Here is a 17,620-nt window from a genome sequence, read left to right on the forward strand (position 1 = left end):
GATCTTCATGATGAAGATAATCACGATGGCGTGATCACTCACCTGGAACCAGACATCTTGGAATGTGAAGTCAAGTGGGTCTTAGAGAGCATCACTACGAACAAAGCTAGTGGAGGTGATGGAATTCCAATTGAGCTATTTCAAATCCTGAAAGATGATGCTGTGAAAGTGCTGCACTCAATATGCCAGCAGATTTGGAAAACTCAGCAGTGGCCACAGGACTGGGAAAAAGGTCAGTCTTCATTCCAATCCCAAAGAAAGGCAATGCCAAAGAATGCTCAAACTACCGCACAATTGCACTCATCTCACACACTAGTAAACTCATGCTCAAAATTCTCCAAACCAGGCTTTAGCAAACTGTTAACCGTGAACTTCCAGATGTTCAAGCAGGTTTTAGAAAAGGCAGAGGCACCAGAGATCAAATTGCCAACATCCGCTGGATCATGGAGAAAGCAAGAGAGTTCCAGAAAAACATCTATTTCTGCTTCATTGACTATTCCAAAGCTTTTGACTGCGTGGATCACAATAAACTGTGGAACATTCTGAAAGACATGGGAATCCCAGACCACCTGACCTGCCTCTTGAGAAACCTGTATGCAGGTCAGGAAGCAACAGTTAGAATTGGACATGAAACAACAGACTGGTTCCAAATAGGGAAAGGAGTATGTCAAGGTTGTATATTGACGCCCTGCTTATTTAACTTATATGCAGAGTACATCATGAGGAACGCTGGGCTGGAAGAAGCACAGGCTGGAATCAAGATTGCTGGGAAAAATATCAATAACCTCGGATATGCACATGACACCACCCTTATGGCAGAAAGTGAAGAGGAACTCAAAGGCCTCTTGATGAAAGTGAAAGAGGAGAGTGAAAAGGTTGGCTTGAAGGTCAACATTCAGAAAACAAAGATCATGGCATCTGGTCCCATCACTTCATGGGAAATAGATGGGGAAACAGTGGAAACAGTGTCAGACTTTAGTTTTTTGGGGGCTCCAAAATCACTGCAGATGCTGATTGCAGCCATGAAATTAAAAGACGCTTACTCCTTGGAAGGAAAGTTGTGACCAACCTAGATAGCATATTAAAAAGCAGAGACATTACTTTGCCAACAAAGGTCCATCTAGTCAAGGCTATGGTTTTTCCCATGGTCAAGTATGGATGTGAGAGTTGGACTGTGAAGAAAGCTGATCGCCGAAGCACTGATGCTTTTGAACTGTGGTACTGGAGAAAACTCTTGAGAGTCCCTTGGACTGCAAGGAGATCCAACCAGTCCATTCTAAAAGAGATCAATCCTGGGTGTTCATTGGAGGGTCTGATGCTGAAGCTGAAACTCCAGTACTTTGGCCACCTCATGCGACAGGTTGACTCACTGGAAAAGAGTCTGATGCTAGGAGGGATTGGGGGTGGGAGGAGACGGGGACGACCGAGAATGAGATGGCTGGATGGCATCACCGACTCGATGGACATGAGTTTGAGTGAACTCTGGGAGTTGGTGATGGACAGGGAGGCCTGGCGTGCTGTGATTCATGGGGTCGCAAAGAGTCGGACACGACTGAGCAACTGAACTGAACTGAACTGAATGGGGCCAGATGCTATGATCTTGCTTGCTTGGTAAGTTACTTTTGTCGTGTCCGACTCTGTGCGACCCCATAGACGGCAGCCCACCAGGCTCCCCCGTCCCTGGGATTCTCCAGGCAAGAACACTGGAGTGGGTTGCCATTTCCTTCTCCAATGCATGAAAGGGAAAAGTGAAAGTGAAGTCGCTCAGTCATGTCCGACCCTCAGCGACCCCATGGACTGCAGCCTTCCAGGCTCCTCCATCCATGGGATTTTCCAGGCAAGAGTACTGGAGTGGGGTGCCATTGCCTTCTCCGGCTATGATCTTAGTATTTTTTAATATTTAGTCTTAAGCTGGCTCATTCACCCTCTTCCTTCACCCTCATTAAGAGGCTCTTTACTTCCTCTTCGCTTTCTGCCATTAGAGTGGTATCATCTGCCCACTTGACTTCACATGTTATGAATTACAATCAACTTTACTTATATTTTCTTATTTTAATATAGTTTAAGGTTAACCTTTTTCTCATAGTAGCTTTTACCAAAACTCTTAAATCACTATCTAATAAAATATCAAAGTAAAATTTTATTTTTACATGCCTACATCCTCCATTTATGAAAGTAGACTTATAGGTGAAATGCTTGACTTAATAATCCATAAAAGCTAAACAGAGGAAACAGTATATGGCCTACAAACATTAAAATGTTTACTTGTGAGTACCTTTGAAGAATATTTTATTAGATTATTTAAAAGTCAAAATCATAAAATGGCATAATTTTTTGAGTGATACTTATTCCTACAATGTTTCATTTTAAAACCTTAATAATGACAGAAGAGAGGTTTTGAATTTAAAAGTTATGCACAACCATAAAATTAGCAAGAAAAGTTGTTTGTGTTCTCTTGATGATGATACTGTGTTTCCATCTGCTTTAACTGAATGTATCTGCAAATGCTGTAAACAAGGATAAATGCAGACACAATGTGGAATGCATTTTATGTGAAGAACAAGGAGCCTTGAGTCCAAAAAAAAAAAAAAAAGCTAATACCTTTTATGCGTATTTATTACTAGTTATTCTCAACTTTTTGCCCGTTTCTATTTTTTAGCAAATCCTTATTAGGGGATAAAGGAGCAAATTTTTAAGCACTTTAAGCAATATCAACAGCCTGATTCATATTAGCCCAGTTAATCCTCCTATAACTTCTGTATTTAATCCCTTACATCCTTGTTAGAAGAAAACTATGCAACAAATAAGGAAAATACTTAGTTAAATTGATGATTATTACACCTATCACCTGTGACACTACTTTCACTTCACACATATACATTTATCAACAAGGATTCATTGAGCATCTATGAAATGCCAGGCTATGATAAGTACTAAGAATACAGTGATGACCAGAATCTGACCTCATGAACAAATAATCTAGTCCAGGCTGAAGGAAATAAACTGTGCTCAGGAACAAAGGTAATTAAGTAAACACCCGTACTTTAATTCATGTCAATGTATGGCAAAACCCACCACAATATTGTAAAATAATTAGCCTCCAATTAAAATAAATTAATTAATTAAAAAAGATCTTTCCCCATATCACTTGACATACAGTAAGTCTCCTACATAGAAACAAGTTCCATTCTAAGAGCACATTTCTAAGTCCGATTTGTTTGTAAGTCCAACAAAGTTAGCCTAGGTACCCAACTAACACAGTTGGCTATATAGTACTGTACAGTAGTAGGTTTATAATACTTTTCACACAAATAATACATAAAAATGAAATACAAAAAAAATAAAGTATTTTTAATCTTATAGTACAGTGCCTTGAAAGGCACAGTAGTATAGTTCAACAGCTGGTAAGCAAGGGCTGGCATTGAGTGAACAGGCAGGAAGAGTTACTGAGGGGAGGGAGAAAGAAGGTAGAAGGTAGACATGAGGGATTGTCAGCAACAGCAGACGGAGGGCAAGTTGCGATTTCATTCACCTCTGACATTAATGACACAGGTTCTGATTCCTTGCTGGATTCAACTCTATGTTTTGGAAAAAATGATCCAGTGATGTCTGGGTTCAGTTCAGTTCAGTTCAGTCGCTCAGTCATGTCCGACTCTCTGCGACCCCATGAATAACAGCACGCCAGGCCTCCCTGTCCATCACCAACTCCCGGAGTTCACTCAAACTCATGTCCACAGAGTCGGTGATGCCATCCAGCCATTTCATTCTCGGTCGTCCCCTTCTCCTCCCGCCCCCAACCTTTCCTAGCGTCAGAGTCTTTTCCAGTGAGTCAACTCGTCGCATGAGGTGGCCAAAGTATTGGAGTTTCAGCTTTAGCATCAGTCCTTCCAATGAACACCCAGGATTGATCTCCTTTAGAATGGACTGGTTGGATCTCCTTGCAGTGCAAGGGACTCTCAAGAGTCTTCTCCAGCACCACAGTTCAAAAGCATCAATTCTTCGGCGATCAGCTTTCTTCACAGTCCAACTCTCACATCCATACATGACCACGGGAAAAACCATAGCCTTGACTAGACGGACCTTGGTCGGCAAAGTAATGTCTCTGCTTTTTAATATATTATCAAGGTTGATCATAACTTTCCTTCCAAGGAGTAAGCGTCTTTTAATTTCATGGCTGCAATCAGCATCTGCAGTGATTTTGGAGCCCAAGAAAATAAAGTCTGACACTGTTTCCACTGTCTTTCCATCTATTTCCCATGAAGTGATGGGACCAGATGCCATGATCTTTGTTTTCTGAATGTTGAGCTTCAAGCCAACCTTTTCACTCTCCTCTTTCACTTTCATCAAGAGGCTTTTGAGTTCCTCTTCACTTTCTGCCATAAGAGTAGTGTCATGTGCATATCCGAGGTTATTGATATTTTTCCCAGCAATCTTGATTCCAGCTTGTGCTTCTTCCAGCCCAGCGTTCCTCATGACGTACTCTGCATAGAAGTTAAATAAGCAGGGTGACAATATGCAGCCTTGACGCACTCCTTTTCCTATTTGGAACCAGTCTGATGTCTGGGTAGTAGCTCTCTTTTTCTCATCATGGATGGCATGTTCACGTCTTTGAATGTTTGCAAATTAAAGTTTGTATTTCAGGGACTTACTGTATTTGGATTTGCACATCCAGTCATTTGACAGATAACTCAGTGAATTGAAAGTCCTGTGGACTGCGAGGAGATCCACCCAATCAGTCCTAAAGGAAATCAGTCCTGAATATTCATTAGAAGGACTGATGCCAAAGCTGAAGCTCCAGTACTTTGGCCACCTGATGTGAAGAACTGACTCATTGGAAAAGACCCTGATGCTGGGAAAGATTGAAAAGGGGGCGACAGAAGATGAGATGGTTGGATGGCATTACCTACTCGATGGACATGAGTCTGAGCAAGCTCCAGGAGTTGGTGATGGACAGGGAAGCCTGGCGTGCTGCAGTCCATGGGGTCACAAAGAGTCTGACATGATTGAGTGACCGAACTGAACAGTAACTTCACTCCAGATTGAGATAAAGTGTCAGCACAGAACAGTTACACTTATTCCTAATTGGATGATGTCTTAGACATACAGACTCAACCTTCATGCAACCCATTAAGCCATAATGAATAATCTGCCAGGGTTTAATGTTGGTCATACATAACACTCACCTTAAGCTGCTACGAACTTTTAACTTCCTGTTACCAAGTTTCCTTATATAATGTCCTCCTATTTAAGTTTCCTCCCGTAATAACATGGGAGCAGCCTCACTTGCAGGAATGGAAATACCTAATTCTAACCCACAGGTCTCCTTCAATTCTTATTGCACAGGATGTATATCACAAAGTTATGAGTTCCCCTTTCATTCATCTTTGAAAAGTCTGCTGAATTATTCCCAGAGTCTTTTATTGTTCAGAAAGAAGGACGTTTTGTCCACCCACTTTGATCTCACTCTGGAGTTCCTCTAGAAAGTTTTCCTTGCCTTGGATTTCACAACCTCTGTCTTCTCCTTCTCCTCAGCCTGTGCTTAATACAGAGATTCTTATCATTTATCATTCAACAGCTGCTGGTCAGGGGAAAACCATCCATTTGTTGTTTTGTGCCGTTTTCCCTCTTCTGCTTATTAAATGTGTCCTGCCTGCCTGCCTGCCAACCTCACCTCAAATCTATCTTCTCAGAGATGCCATTTGTGATGAATCCCTTTTCCCAGCTTCCTCCACCACTACACATGCCTGTTACTTTTGTAACACTTCATGGTCATCCTTTTAGGGATGCATTCAGCCTTCAGCAGACCAAAACTTTCTGAGAGCGAGAAAAATAACTGTTTGTCTTCTCAGCACCCAGCACTAAGCCATAAACCTCGGAGGCGTAGGACCGCTAGTCCTCTCATCAACCTATACAATCTCCACTCCATAGCGACCATTCCCCAGTCCTACTGGAGAGAGGCTTGTCTTACACTTTCCACTCAGAGTTCAGCATCAGGGGATCGCTGAATCTCAAGTAAACAGTCCACAGTCATAGAGAATGAGCATATCCTAAGAGCATTTCCATCACAGAGACCATTTCACTGTGAAGTGCACTTACAGTGAAACTATCAAAGCTTCAAATTTAGGGCTCCTCGGGTGCATAGGATCCCCTCATAGGTATTCACAAAGTTATATGTATTTGTGATTTTCAAATTGAAGATATTTAAACTGCAGTTGTCTCTTTCCATTCAGACTCCCTGCATCTTACCTCTTCTCATGTGAAGGGTCATCAAAGTGACCCCAGACATGTGTGGGGTCTGGCTCAAGAGAAAATGAGTGGATTTGTATTTCCTTGAGATATGTTTATGTAGTTTGAGATCATGCCCATGTAGGAATGTAGGAATGTCTTCCTGAATGCTCCCGTCATGGACAGAGGGTAACCCAGCCGTACATTGCACCAAGAAGATTTCAGATGAGAGACAGTTTTCCAATTGAATGTGTCCTACCATCCCAATACCAATATAAAACAGTAAACAAAGTTTATGTGCCGGGAGCTAGTCTGTGAAAAATTCTTCTAGTCACCAAACATGTAAAATTAAAATACAAGATTGGGTTCTCATTGGTGTCTAGACAACACAGAAGTTCTCCCCAGTGGAAAATTCAGTAACATGTCCTTGTCTTTCTTTTTCAGTAGGAATCAAAAGAGAATTTATCCAAATGTTAGTTTGTAGAGCACAAACTTTAATAGTATTAAAATGAATGAATATACCTATCAGTTCAGTTCAGTTCAGTCGCTCAGTCGTGTCCAACTCTCCACGACCCCATGAATCACAGCACGCCAGGCCTCCCTGTCCATCATAGCCACTCATATATGAAAGAAATTATTTAGTGATTTCTCACTGGATTTGACAACAACCTGGAAACTGTGCAAGATATTATCAATGTAAGTTTGTGAAGCTGAAAAAATTAAATCAACAGTATTGAGGTTGAATTATCTTTCTATTCTTGCTAGAGAAAATGGTATTATAAAACTGCTTTTATAAGAAGAGATAATCAGAGTACTGAGCCAACACTGTAGGGGGAAATATTATGTAGGTGTACTAGGCTGTTTATTAATAGAAATATCATTTTTCAGAAAGTTCTTGTGTTTATGGTGTTTGTCAGTCTTTTTAAATTTGAGAGTTGTTGTGATTTCCTTTCTCTTTCTAAATAAATAGGCACTTTCACATCTAATTTAAACTTTTAAATTTCATCATTCTTTTTCTAAAGGACTGTCTCCCCAAATTGCATGTATATCAGGCCCTAAAACCTCCCCTCCCACCAACATCCAGAAAGACGTATGGGCTCAGTACAATATAAGCAGCAACGGCCCTAAAACCTCCCCTCCCACCAACATCCAGAAAGACGTACGGGCTCAGTACAGTATAAGCAGCAACGGCCCTAAAACCTCCCCTCCCACCAACATCCAGAAAGACGTACGGGCTCAGTACAGTATAAGCAGCAACAGGTTTAAGTCTTGCTGTGTTCCAGTCTTGGCCCAGCCGGCAAGTGTGGAGAGTTTCCTCCTCCAAGCACAGGCAGTTTCACATTGTAACGCAAAATTAATGTTAAAGAATGTTCATCTTCAGAAACTAAATACGGTATCAGAAGGCAAGAAATGGTTATCATAGACGCTTCTCTTGGGTCTCTCTGCTTCGCCCTCTTCCTCTGTGAAATAGGATAATAGAGCTTTGTGACCCCCAGGGGCCAGGTAATGCACCTTTCTTTAAGGTGAATGGAGAATTGCCTAATCAGTTCAATAACTGCTATCCCAGCTGCCTATAATGAAAAGTCCCTGAGCACTAATGGATACTGAACCAGCTTTCCAAGGGCAAAGTTACTGTTATTATATGAATATTCTCAAACTGCTCTAGATTGTGCATCAGGAAGCACCTACTGTTTATGCTTCCATTTGCTCTCTGTCTGCAAAAGGTCTCATGCCCGAATCCTCCCTGTTAACCAAAAGATTGAGAGTGTGGGTGGCATTTCATACCCTTGCTTTTTCCAAATGTCCATCAAGTTATAAGCAAAAACTGTATCCAAGAAATGTACTGAAACGATATTGTGAGCCCAGGAAACGAAGAAGTCTCTCAATAATTAGGATTAAAACAACAGTGAGCTTTATACTTCATCGGTATAACACTATTTTAATTTTTAAGGCCTTTCCCAAAATCTTTCCCTTATGGTTCTTTTCCAACCCCAAAAAGAAAAACGATGGACTCTAAGAAAGCATGACCCCAAACAACTAACTGAAATCAGAAACCCTTATACGCTTTCAGGTATCTACTTAAGTCCAAATATCTGACTAACTATTCAGGTAATTAATATTCTCATCCAGTTTTTTATGGCCCTACTGTTTTTCTTCCTTTATTTTTTTTATTTATTTTTTTTTAATGCCTCTAGAAACTTTTGGCTCTTTATTTATATTAGTAGAAACACCAGCAAATTACAAATTACAAATAAACAAAAACCATCATTTCTTTAAACTACATTCATTAAGCAAAAACATTCCTTTATTTAGACTTACATTTAGCTTTTTATCCATATATTTACAGGAATTTACAAACAGTAACTTACTTATTTTTTTTAATTAGAATATAGTTGCTTTACCACATTGTGTGAATTTCTTGCAGTATAGCAAAGTGAATCTGCCATTCACATACATATGTCCCCTCTTCCTTGGATTTCCTTCACATTTAGGTCACCACAGAGCACCAAGTAGAGTTCCCTGTGCTCTTCAGTTCAGTTCAGTTCGTCTCTCAGTCGTGTCTGACTCTTTGCGACCCCGTGAATCGCAGCACACCAGGCATCCCTGTCCATCACCAACTCCCGGAGTTCACTCAAACTCATGTGCATCGAGTCGGTGATGCCATCCAGCCATCTCATCCTCTGTCGTCCCCTTCTCCTCCTGCCCCCAATCCCTCCCAGCATCAGGGTCTTTTCCAGTGAGTCAACTCTTTGCATGAGGTGGCCACAGTATTGGAGTTTCAGCCTCAGCATCAGTCCTTCCAATGAACACCCAGGACTGGTCTTCTTTAGGGTAGACTGGTTGGATCTCCTTGCAGTCCAAGGGACTCTCAAGAGTCTTCTCCAACACCACAGTTCAAAAGCATCAATTCTTCGGCACTCAGCTTTCTTCACAGTCCAACTCTCACATCCATACATGACCACGGGAAAAATCATAGCCTTGACTAGATGGATCTTGGTTGTCAAAGTAATGTCTCTGCTTTTTAATATGCTGTCTAGGTTGGTCATAATTTTCCTTCCAAGGAGTAAGCGTCTTTTAATTTCATGACTGCAATCAGTGTCCGCAGTGATTTTGGAGCCCCAAAAAATAAAGTCTGACACTGTTTCCACTGTTTCCCCATCTATTTCCCATGAAGTGATGGGACCAGATGCCATGATCTTTGTTTTCTGAATGTCGAGCTTCAAGCCAACTTTTTCACTCTCCTCTTTCACTTTCATCAAGAGGCTTGTTAGTTCCTCTTCATTTTCTGCCATAAGGATGATGTCATCTGCATATCTGAGGTTATTGATATTTCTCCCGGCAATCTTGATTCCAGCTTGTGCTTCTTCCAGCCCAGCGTTCCTCGTGATGTAGTCTGCATATAAGTTAAATAAGCAGGGTGACAATATACGGCCTTGACATACTCCTTTTCCTGTTTGGAACCAGTCTGTTGTTTCATGTACAGTTCTAACTGTTGCTTCCTGACCTGCATACAGGTTTCTCAAGAGGCAGGTCAGATGGTCTGGTATTCCCATCTCTTTCAAAATTTTCCGCAGCTTATTGTGATCCGCACAGTCAAAGGCTTTGGCATAGTCAATAAAGCAGAAATAGATGTTTTTCTGGAACTCTCTTGCTTTTTTGATGATCCAGCGGATGTTGGCAATTTGATCTCTGGTTCCTCTGCCTTTTCTAAAATAAGCTTGAATATCTGGACGTTCACGGTTGACGTATTCCTGAAGCCTGGATTGGAGAATTTTGAGCATTCCTTTACTAGCATGTGAAGTGAGTGCAATTGTGCAGTAGTTTGAGCATTCTTTGGCATTGCCTTTCTTTGGGATTGGAATGAAAACTGACCTTTTCCAGTCCTGTGGCCACTGCTGAGTTTTCCAAATTTGCTGGCATATTGAGTGCAGCACTTTCACAGCATCATCTTTCAGCATTTGAAATAGCTCAACTGGAATTCCATAACCTCCACTAGCTTTGTTCGTAGTGATGCTTTCTAAGGCCCACTTGACTTCACATTCCAGGATGTCTGCTATTCAGTAGGGCCTCATTAGTTATCTATTTCATATATAGTAGTATCCATGGTATGGCAAGCCACTCCAGTACTCTCGCCTGGAAAATCCCATCGATGGAGGAGCCTGGTGGGCTACAGTCCGTGGGGTCACTAAGGGTGGGACATGACTGAGCGACTTCACTTTCACTTTTCATTTTCACACATTGGAGAAGGAGATGGCAACCCATTCCAGTGTTCTTGCCTGGAGAATCCCAGGGACGGGGGAGCCTGGTGGGCTTCCATCTGTGGGGTCACACAGAGTCGGACATGACTGAAGTGACTTAGCAGCAGCAGCAGTAGTACCCATGGTAGTTTATTTTAATTAATGTGATCTGGTTGTGGTTGGTGTTCAGTTGCTAAGTCGTGTCCAGCTCTTTGTGAACCCATGAACTGCAGTACGCCAGGCTTCTCTGTCCTTCACTATCTCCTGGAGTTTGTTCAGACCCATGTCCATTGAGTCGTGATGCCATCCAACCATCTCATCCTCTGCAGCCCCCTTCTCCTCTTTCCCTCAGTCTTTCCCAGCATCAGGGTCTTTTTCAAAGAGTTGGCTCTTCACATCAGGTGGCCAAACTATTGAAGCTTCAGCTTCAGCATCAGTCTTTCCAAAGAATATTCAGGGTTGATAACCTTTAGGATTGACAGCTTTGATCTCCTTACAATCCAAGGGAGTCTCAAGAGTCTCCTCCAACACCACAGGTCAAAAGCATCAATTCTTCGGTGCTCAGCCTTCTTTATGGTCCAAATCTCACTTCCATACATGACTACTGTAAATACCATAGCTTTGACTATACAGATCTTTGCCAGCAAAGTGATGTCTCTGGTTTTTCAATACACTGTCTAGGTAGTTTTTCTTCCAAGGAGCAAGTGTCTTTTAATTTCATCACTGCAGTCACCATCCACAGTGATTTTAAAGCCCAAGAAAGTGAAATCTGCCACTGTTTACACTTTCTCCCCATCTGTTTGCCATGAAGTAATGGGACCAGATGCCATGATCTTAGTTTTTGAATGCTGAGTTTTAAGCCAGCTTTTTCACTTTCCTCTTTCACCTTCATTAAGACGGTCTTTATTTCCTCTTCACTATCTGCCATTAGAGTGGTATCATCTCCAAATCTGAGGTTGTTGATATTTCTTCCTGCAGTCTTGATTCCAGTTTGTGCTATATCCAGCCCTGCACTTCGTATGATGTACTCTTCCTAGAAGTTAAATAAGCAGAGTGAAAATATACAGTTTTGACATACCCCTTTCCTAATTTGGGACCAGTCTATTGTTCCAAGTCTGTTTGTGATGGCTTTAAATTATAAAAATTCTTTGACCGTTGCTCTGAATTACTATTTAATCTTATAGCTATTGTTTTTACACTCTTATTTATCCAGACACTTCTTTTTTGTTTGTTTGTTTGTTTTTAATTTATTTTATTGGAGGCAAATTACCTTACATTAATATATTGGTTGGTTTTGCCATACATTGATATGAATCCGCCCCGGTTGTACATGTGTTCTCTTTCTTGAACCCCCCTCCCACCTCCCTCTTCCCCATATCCTCCCTCCATGTCATCCCCGTGCACCAGCCCCAAGCATCCTGTATCATGTGTCGAACCTGGACTGGTCACTTATGATACTATACATGCTACAATGCCGTTCTCCCCAATCATCCCACCTTCACCCTCTCCCACAGAGTCCCAAAGACTGTTCTATATGCCTATGTCTCTTTTGCAGTCTCGTATACAGGGTTCAGGTTACCATCTTTCTAAATTCCATATATATGCGTTAGTATACTGTATTGATGTTTTTCTTTCTGGCTTACTTCACTCTGTATAATTGGCTCCAATTTCATCCACCTCATTAAAACTGATTCAAATGCATTCTTTTTGATGGCTGAAAAATACTCCATTGTGTATATGTACCAAAGCTTTCTTATCCATTCATCTGCAGATGGACATCTAGGTTGCTTCCATATCCTGGCTATTATAAACAGTGCTGCAATGAACATTGGAGTATATGTGTCTCTTTCAATTCCGGTTTCCTCGGTGTGTATGCCCAGGAGTGCGATCGCTGGATCATATAGCAGTTCTATTTCCAATTTTTTGAGGAATCTCCACACTGTTCTCCATAGGGGCTGTACTAGTTTCCATTCCTACCAACAGTGTAAGAGGGTTCCCTTTTCTCCACACCCTCTCCAGCATTTATTGCATGTAGACTTTTGGATAGCAGCCATTCTGACTGGTGTGTAATGGGATCTCATTGTGGTTTTGATTTGCAAGATAGCTACTAAAGTGTCAGAGTTTACAAGAAGATTAAATACATTAAAAATTAAAATAATGAGACATGGAGAACTCGACTGATAGTACATGATATGAAAAGTGGGTGTAGAAAGGGAGCAGGAAGTACGAGAAAAGAGAGAACCAGCAGGAAATATTTGCTGCGATTATAAAGAGTTTGCAAGTATTACAAGCTTCTTTTTTTCTGTTTCATGAGAGTTAACAACCCTCTAAAAACCTGAAGATTTTGTTGAGACTGTTACACTGGTTCTGTACAAAGAGATTTTGTTTTGTTTGTTGGGTCATGAAAGACAGAGGGCATTCGGTGGAATCAGTGGGAATCATGAGTAGGATATTAGAGACCCATGCAGAAGCTCAAAGGTAAGATGGCTGTTTCTATGCCAGATCAACTATATGAAAAAATTTGACTCTGGAATCATTTGCGCCCAACTAATTCCTGCTCTTTTCAAAAAGGACTGTCAGGTTTTTCACTTTATTGACAGCTGTCGCCCTTTTCCCAGGTCTGCTTTGTGAACCTGGATGTGAACAAGGATGCATGCAGCGCGGAGCGCCTGCAGCAGGTAACTCGGGGAACTGAACTCTCTGGGAGCTCCCCTCAAGGGCTGGCTGTACTGACGAGAGACCTATCATGACACTGCCTCGGTGATGCCCGCTTTGTAGGAGACTCATTAGTTAGATGATTTCATCACAGCCCATCTCCCTGGCCTCTTCCTGGCATTTTTCTGCAGTTTGCTCTCCTTACATTTGAGAATTGCTTTCCCAAGTAGACCAGGCTATTTTCTAAGCAGTCTCTTTCTCCTGTGCCCCCGGTGCCTAGGAGTGACTTTTCTACTGCCCCACTCTACGCACTCAAGCACTCTTTCTCTGATGACTTTCCCAAAGTTTTTCTAAAACGTGCTTGATGCCAGCTAGCCCTTCCCTCTGGCTTGCTCCTTCTTGCTGCTCTCATCAAATGTTTTCCATCTAACCTCAGTTTCTCAGTCCCACAGTCATCTGGGACTCACAATTTTTGCACTCTGTGGGAGCTGAATATTCCAAACTTAGCCACGGTTGTGAGATTTCTGATGTAAATTTTTGACAACATGCAAAAACTTGAAGACTCAATCCTTTGGGACCAGAGCCTGTAGGTACAGTGGGAAAGGTTGGTTAGTGTGATATAATTTATCATTTCATGCCCAAAGCTGAAGACGGTTTGATTTTACTGTTTGGTACAGCACTCTTTAATGTATAATAGTACACCATTTGCATCTTGATTGCCATGGGACAGTGGATCTGAAATTACTCAGTTACCCCTGTAACTTTTTTTCTTAACAGTGCTGCACCTGAAGATTCTCAAATTTAATTGTCCATACAGATTATTTATTACAGATTTCCACTGAGCCCCAAATATCCCTAATCTGTGTAGTACTATAGAGATCTTCAAAAGAAATTATACAAATTATTCCATTTTATGGAATTGTGGTGCAAAGTCCATCAGAGAGAGCAGGAAGGGACAAAGCAAGCTGTCATCTTAAGAACTGTGTGTTTCCATCAAACTTTATGATACAGAAAATATGCATTATAACTTAACAGCATTTTTCCCACTTTTATTTCTCCAATTAATGTGATCTTCATGGAAACAAAAATGTTTCAGCTGTGATCTTTGGGACAGCTATTGCAGTATTTAAATATGCAAATAGATGACAGATATTAATTTTTAAATATGTGTGAAATGAAAATTTGGTAATATTATGAAAATAACATTTTCAGAGTATATAAAATAAATATGTATATGTGTATTTCCAATTAATCTGTTGTATATGAATCTCAGTATTCTCTGTGTTCTCAGGTTCTGATTTTTTGTGTGTCAAATAAACATTCTTTTGTTTGATATAAAAAAATAAGTATATATGTCGAGCACAATAAAAGACTAAAGCAAAAAAAGAGAAGACTGTATTTAACAATTTTTTTTTTTTATTTAACAAATTTATGACTGATTCGAGACAGTCTTCGGCTATGCCTAAGAGCATACATAAGCTGATTTAGCTACACAAAGTTGTTTCTCATCTTTCTGGATTTCAGGATACTTATGTGTGAAAATAGAGTGGTAGTGCTACCTAATCCATTTAGGGGTATTGCAGTGACTGTAGCAACATAACATACGTGTAGTCCTCAATATGGTGCCTCATATATACAGAAAAATCAATGCCGTTAAATATTTTATTATTAATATTATTACTGGGGGCTTCCCAGGTGGAGCTAGTGGTAAAGAACCTACCTGCCAATTCAAGAGACATAGGAGACTCGATCTCTGAGATGGGAAGATCCCCTGGAGGAGGGCATGAAAACCTACTCCAGTATTCTTGCCTGGAGAATCCCATGGACAGAAGAGCCTGGCAGACTACAGTCCATAGGGTTGCACACAGTCAGACATGACTGAAGCGACTTGCCATGCAATTTTATTATTATTAGCTTCATTAGAAGCTAATCATTAGCTTCATGATTATTAGTCAACGAGTCTCTTATTCAAGGACTTAAAAGGAAAGAAAATTCCCAAACTACCATGGATGCCTGTGGTGTCACAATAAAATCATTAAGTGTTTACTTTGGGAAACTTCAAACTAAAAATTATTAAATCTTTATGTTTAGGAAATTTTCTATTCCAATCTAAGCCTTTATGTTTCAATTTTATACAATCTCTTCTTGTAATAATCTTAGTAGATTCAGTCATCTATATTATGAATAGTTATATGAGTATATTAGTTTTGCAAGTAAAATAATTTTGAGGTAGTATTTTGGAAGTGAAAATAAATTATCTCAACTAATAAAGATTCTTGTTCTACAGAAGTTGGTCAATGTTTCACCAGATCTTCCAAAACTTATAAGCTCCATGAATGTCCAACAGCCAAAAGAAAATGAAATTGTCCTCCTAAGTGGGTTAACATCTGGAAACCTACAGGCAGATTTTGAAGTTTCACAGGTAAGAAATAGTAGCTCTTGATAAGCAATTCACTAGCAAGTTATCTGTGGTCAGCTCTTGGCACAAGTCAGTATGAGGCCCAAATGAATGCAATATATAGACTCCCATAGCATATGAATCTAAACATCTTTGTATCCTATATCATTCTTTACTTGTACTTCTTTTAAATATTACCCCTTAAAGTTTGACAGAGTTTCCCTTACATTGATTTCTAACATATATTATCTTCTCAGCTTTATAGTACTAAGTTGCACTTAAACTAGAGCAGGCACACCCGGCATTGGTTGGTTAGCTTGGTTTTCTACTAACCTACTGAGTAATCAAAACCGGAATTGTCTTCTGTTTCAGGAAAAATAGCAAAATTCTAATTCATACCATGTGATGCCAGAATGGCATAATTTCTTCTTTCTGGATGCTATTGGTTTTTTAAGCTATATCAAACCAGCTAAGCTAATAAATACAGGATAGCAGTCCCAAAGATGAAAATGGAGTCTCCTAGACCCAAAATGAAGTTCCCAGAAGAAAAGAATGTTACTGAAAATAGAGTTTAAAATACTATTATCATTCAATCTATTAAACTAATGTTCGTTATTATTAAATAACTATAATGCTGAAGAAAACTTTAACATTTTAAATTGTTTAATCAATTTACATAAAATTTCTAAAGACACACTGTACAAGCTTGTGAATGTTCTCACATAAGATATGTGAATAGTGATCGATAGCTACAGATTAAAATAATGAGCATTTGTTTTCCCCTATAAATTGTTCTTCCTTGTGTTTTAGTTTTGCTGGAAAGTTTTTAAATCTTCTTTTTTCTTTAATCCTTCAAAATATCAAAAAAACATTTAGTGGGCCACCCACTGTTTCTTTCCATACTTCAGATGCTCAATGAAAATCTACACACAGTCCATTACAATTTGCTCCTCAAGACTAGAACAAGATTACTCCCAGTCAATCTGGTAACACATTTCTTTAGTGAGAAAATTATTTGAAAAGAGAATACAGAAGGGGACCTAAGTGCTGTCTATTTGTATTAGGCAAAGCCATAATAACCAAACGTAATTTTCAAACCTGAGTTTTAAGAGTGGTTTCTGCACCAGGCCTATTAATTATCATTTCTAATTAAACTCTCCATGAGGAGAGTTGGAAAAAACACAGGAACTGGAGTCCAGCAGACCTGGACTGCAGCGGTGGTTCTTCCACTTTATATTTCTGTGACTTGGATGAATGGAGAGACAGAGATTGACACATATACACTATTGATGCCATGGATAAAATCGATAACTGTTGAGAACTCTACTCAGTGCTCTGTGGCGACCTAAATGGGAAGGAAATCTAAAACTGAGGGGATATATGTGAACATAACTTGACTCACGTGGCTGTACAGCAGAAACTAACACAACACTGTAAAGCAACTACACTCCAGTAAAAAACTTGTATAAAAAGAATCAATTGGCCTTTGTGTGCCTCTGTCTGTAACAGGGCAGTAGCACCAGCAACCTTGTAGAAAATTGTTAACGTTAGAGGCAATAAGGTATGCAAAGCATCTAATAGACTATCATGAAAATCATATACTAATATCTGCCACTATTTTTAATTACTTTTTATTGGAGTATAGCTTCTTCACCCTGCTATGTTAGTTTCTGCTGCTACTGCTGCTACTGCTAAGTCGCTTCAGTCGTGTCCGACTCTGTGCGACCCCATAGACGGCAGCCCACCAGGCTCCCCCATCCCTGGGATTCTCCAGGCAAGAACACCAGAGTGGGTTGCCATTTCCTTCTCCAATGTTAGTTTCTACTGTACAGCAAAATGAATCAGCCATACAAATGTTAGGAATACAAATATAGGAATACCTATATTCCCTCTCTTTTGGATTTCCTTTCCATTTAGGTCACCACAGTGCATTGAATAGAGTTCCCTGTGCTATTCAGCTTATTCTTCCTAGTAATCTATTTTATACATAGTATCATTAGTGTATATGTGTCAATCCCAATCTCCCAGCTCCTCCCACCCAAAGGTCCGTCCAGTCAAGGCTATGGTTTTTCCAGTGGTCATGTATGGATGTGAGAATTTTACT

General features: G+C 40.2%; 1 protein-coding gene across 1 annotated transcript in view; it reads left to right on the forward strand.

Moving 5' to 3' along the window:
• SPHKAP (SPHK1 interactor, AKAP domain containing) overlaps window positions 1–17,620 on the forward strand; it is a 162,104-nt gene that overhangs the window by 103,266 nt on the left and 41,218 nt on the right. The window contains exons 4-5 of the mRNA XM_088841870.1: window positions 13,082–13,141; window positions 15,406–15,540. Of these exons, the coding sequence (XP_088697996.1) occupies window positions 13,082–13,141; window positions 15,406–15,540 (195 nt within the window). The remainder of the gene's footprint in view (window positions 1–13,081; window positions 13,142–15,405; window positions 15,541–17,620) is intronic.

Source organism: Moschus berezovskii, chromosome 2, assembly GCF_049115385.1.
Source record: "Moschus berezovskii isolate FMDL1 chromosome 2, NW_MosBer_1.0, whole genome shotgun sequence".
In the NCBI taxonomy this organism is placed as follows: Eukaryota; Metazoa; Chordata; class Mammalia; order Artiodactyla; family Moschidae; genus Moschus; species Moschus berezovskii.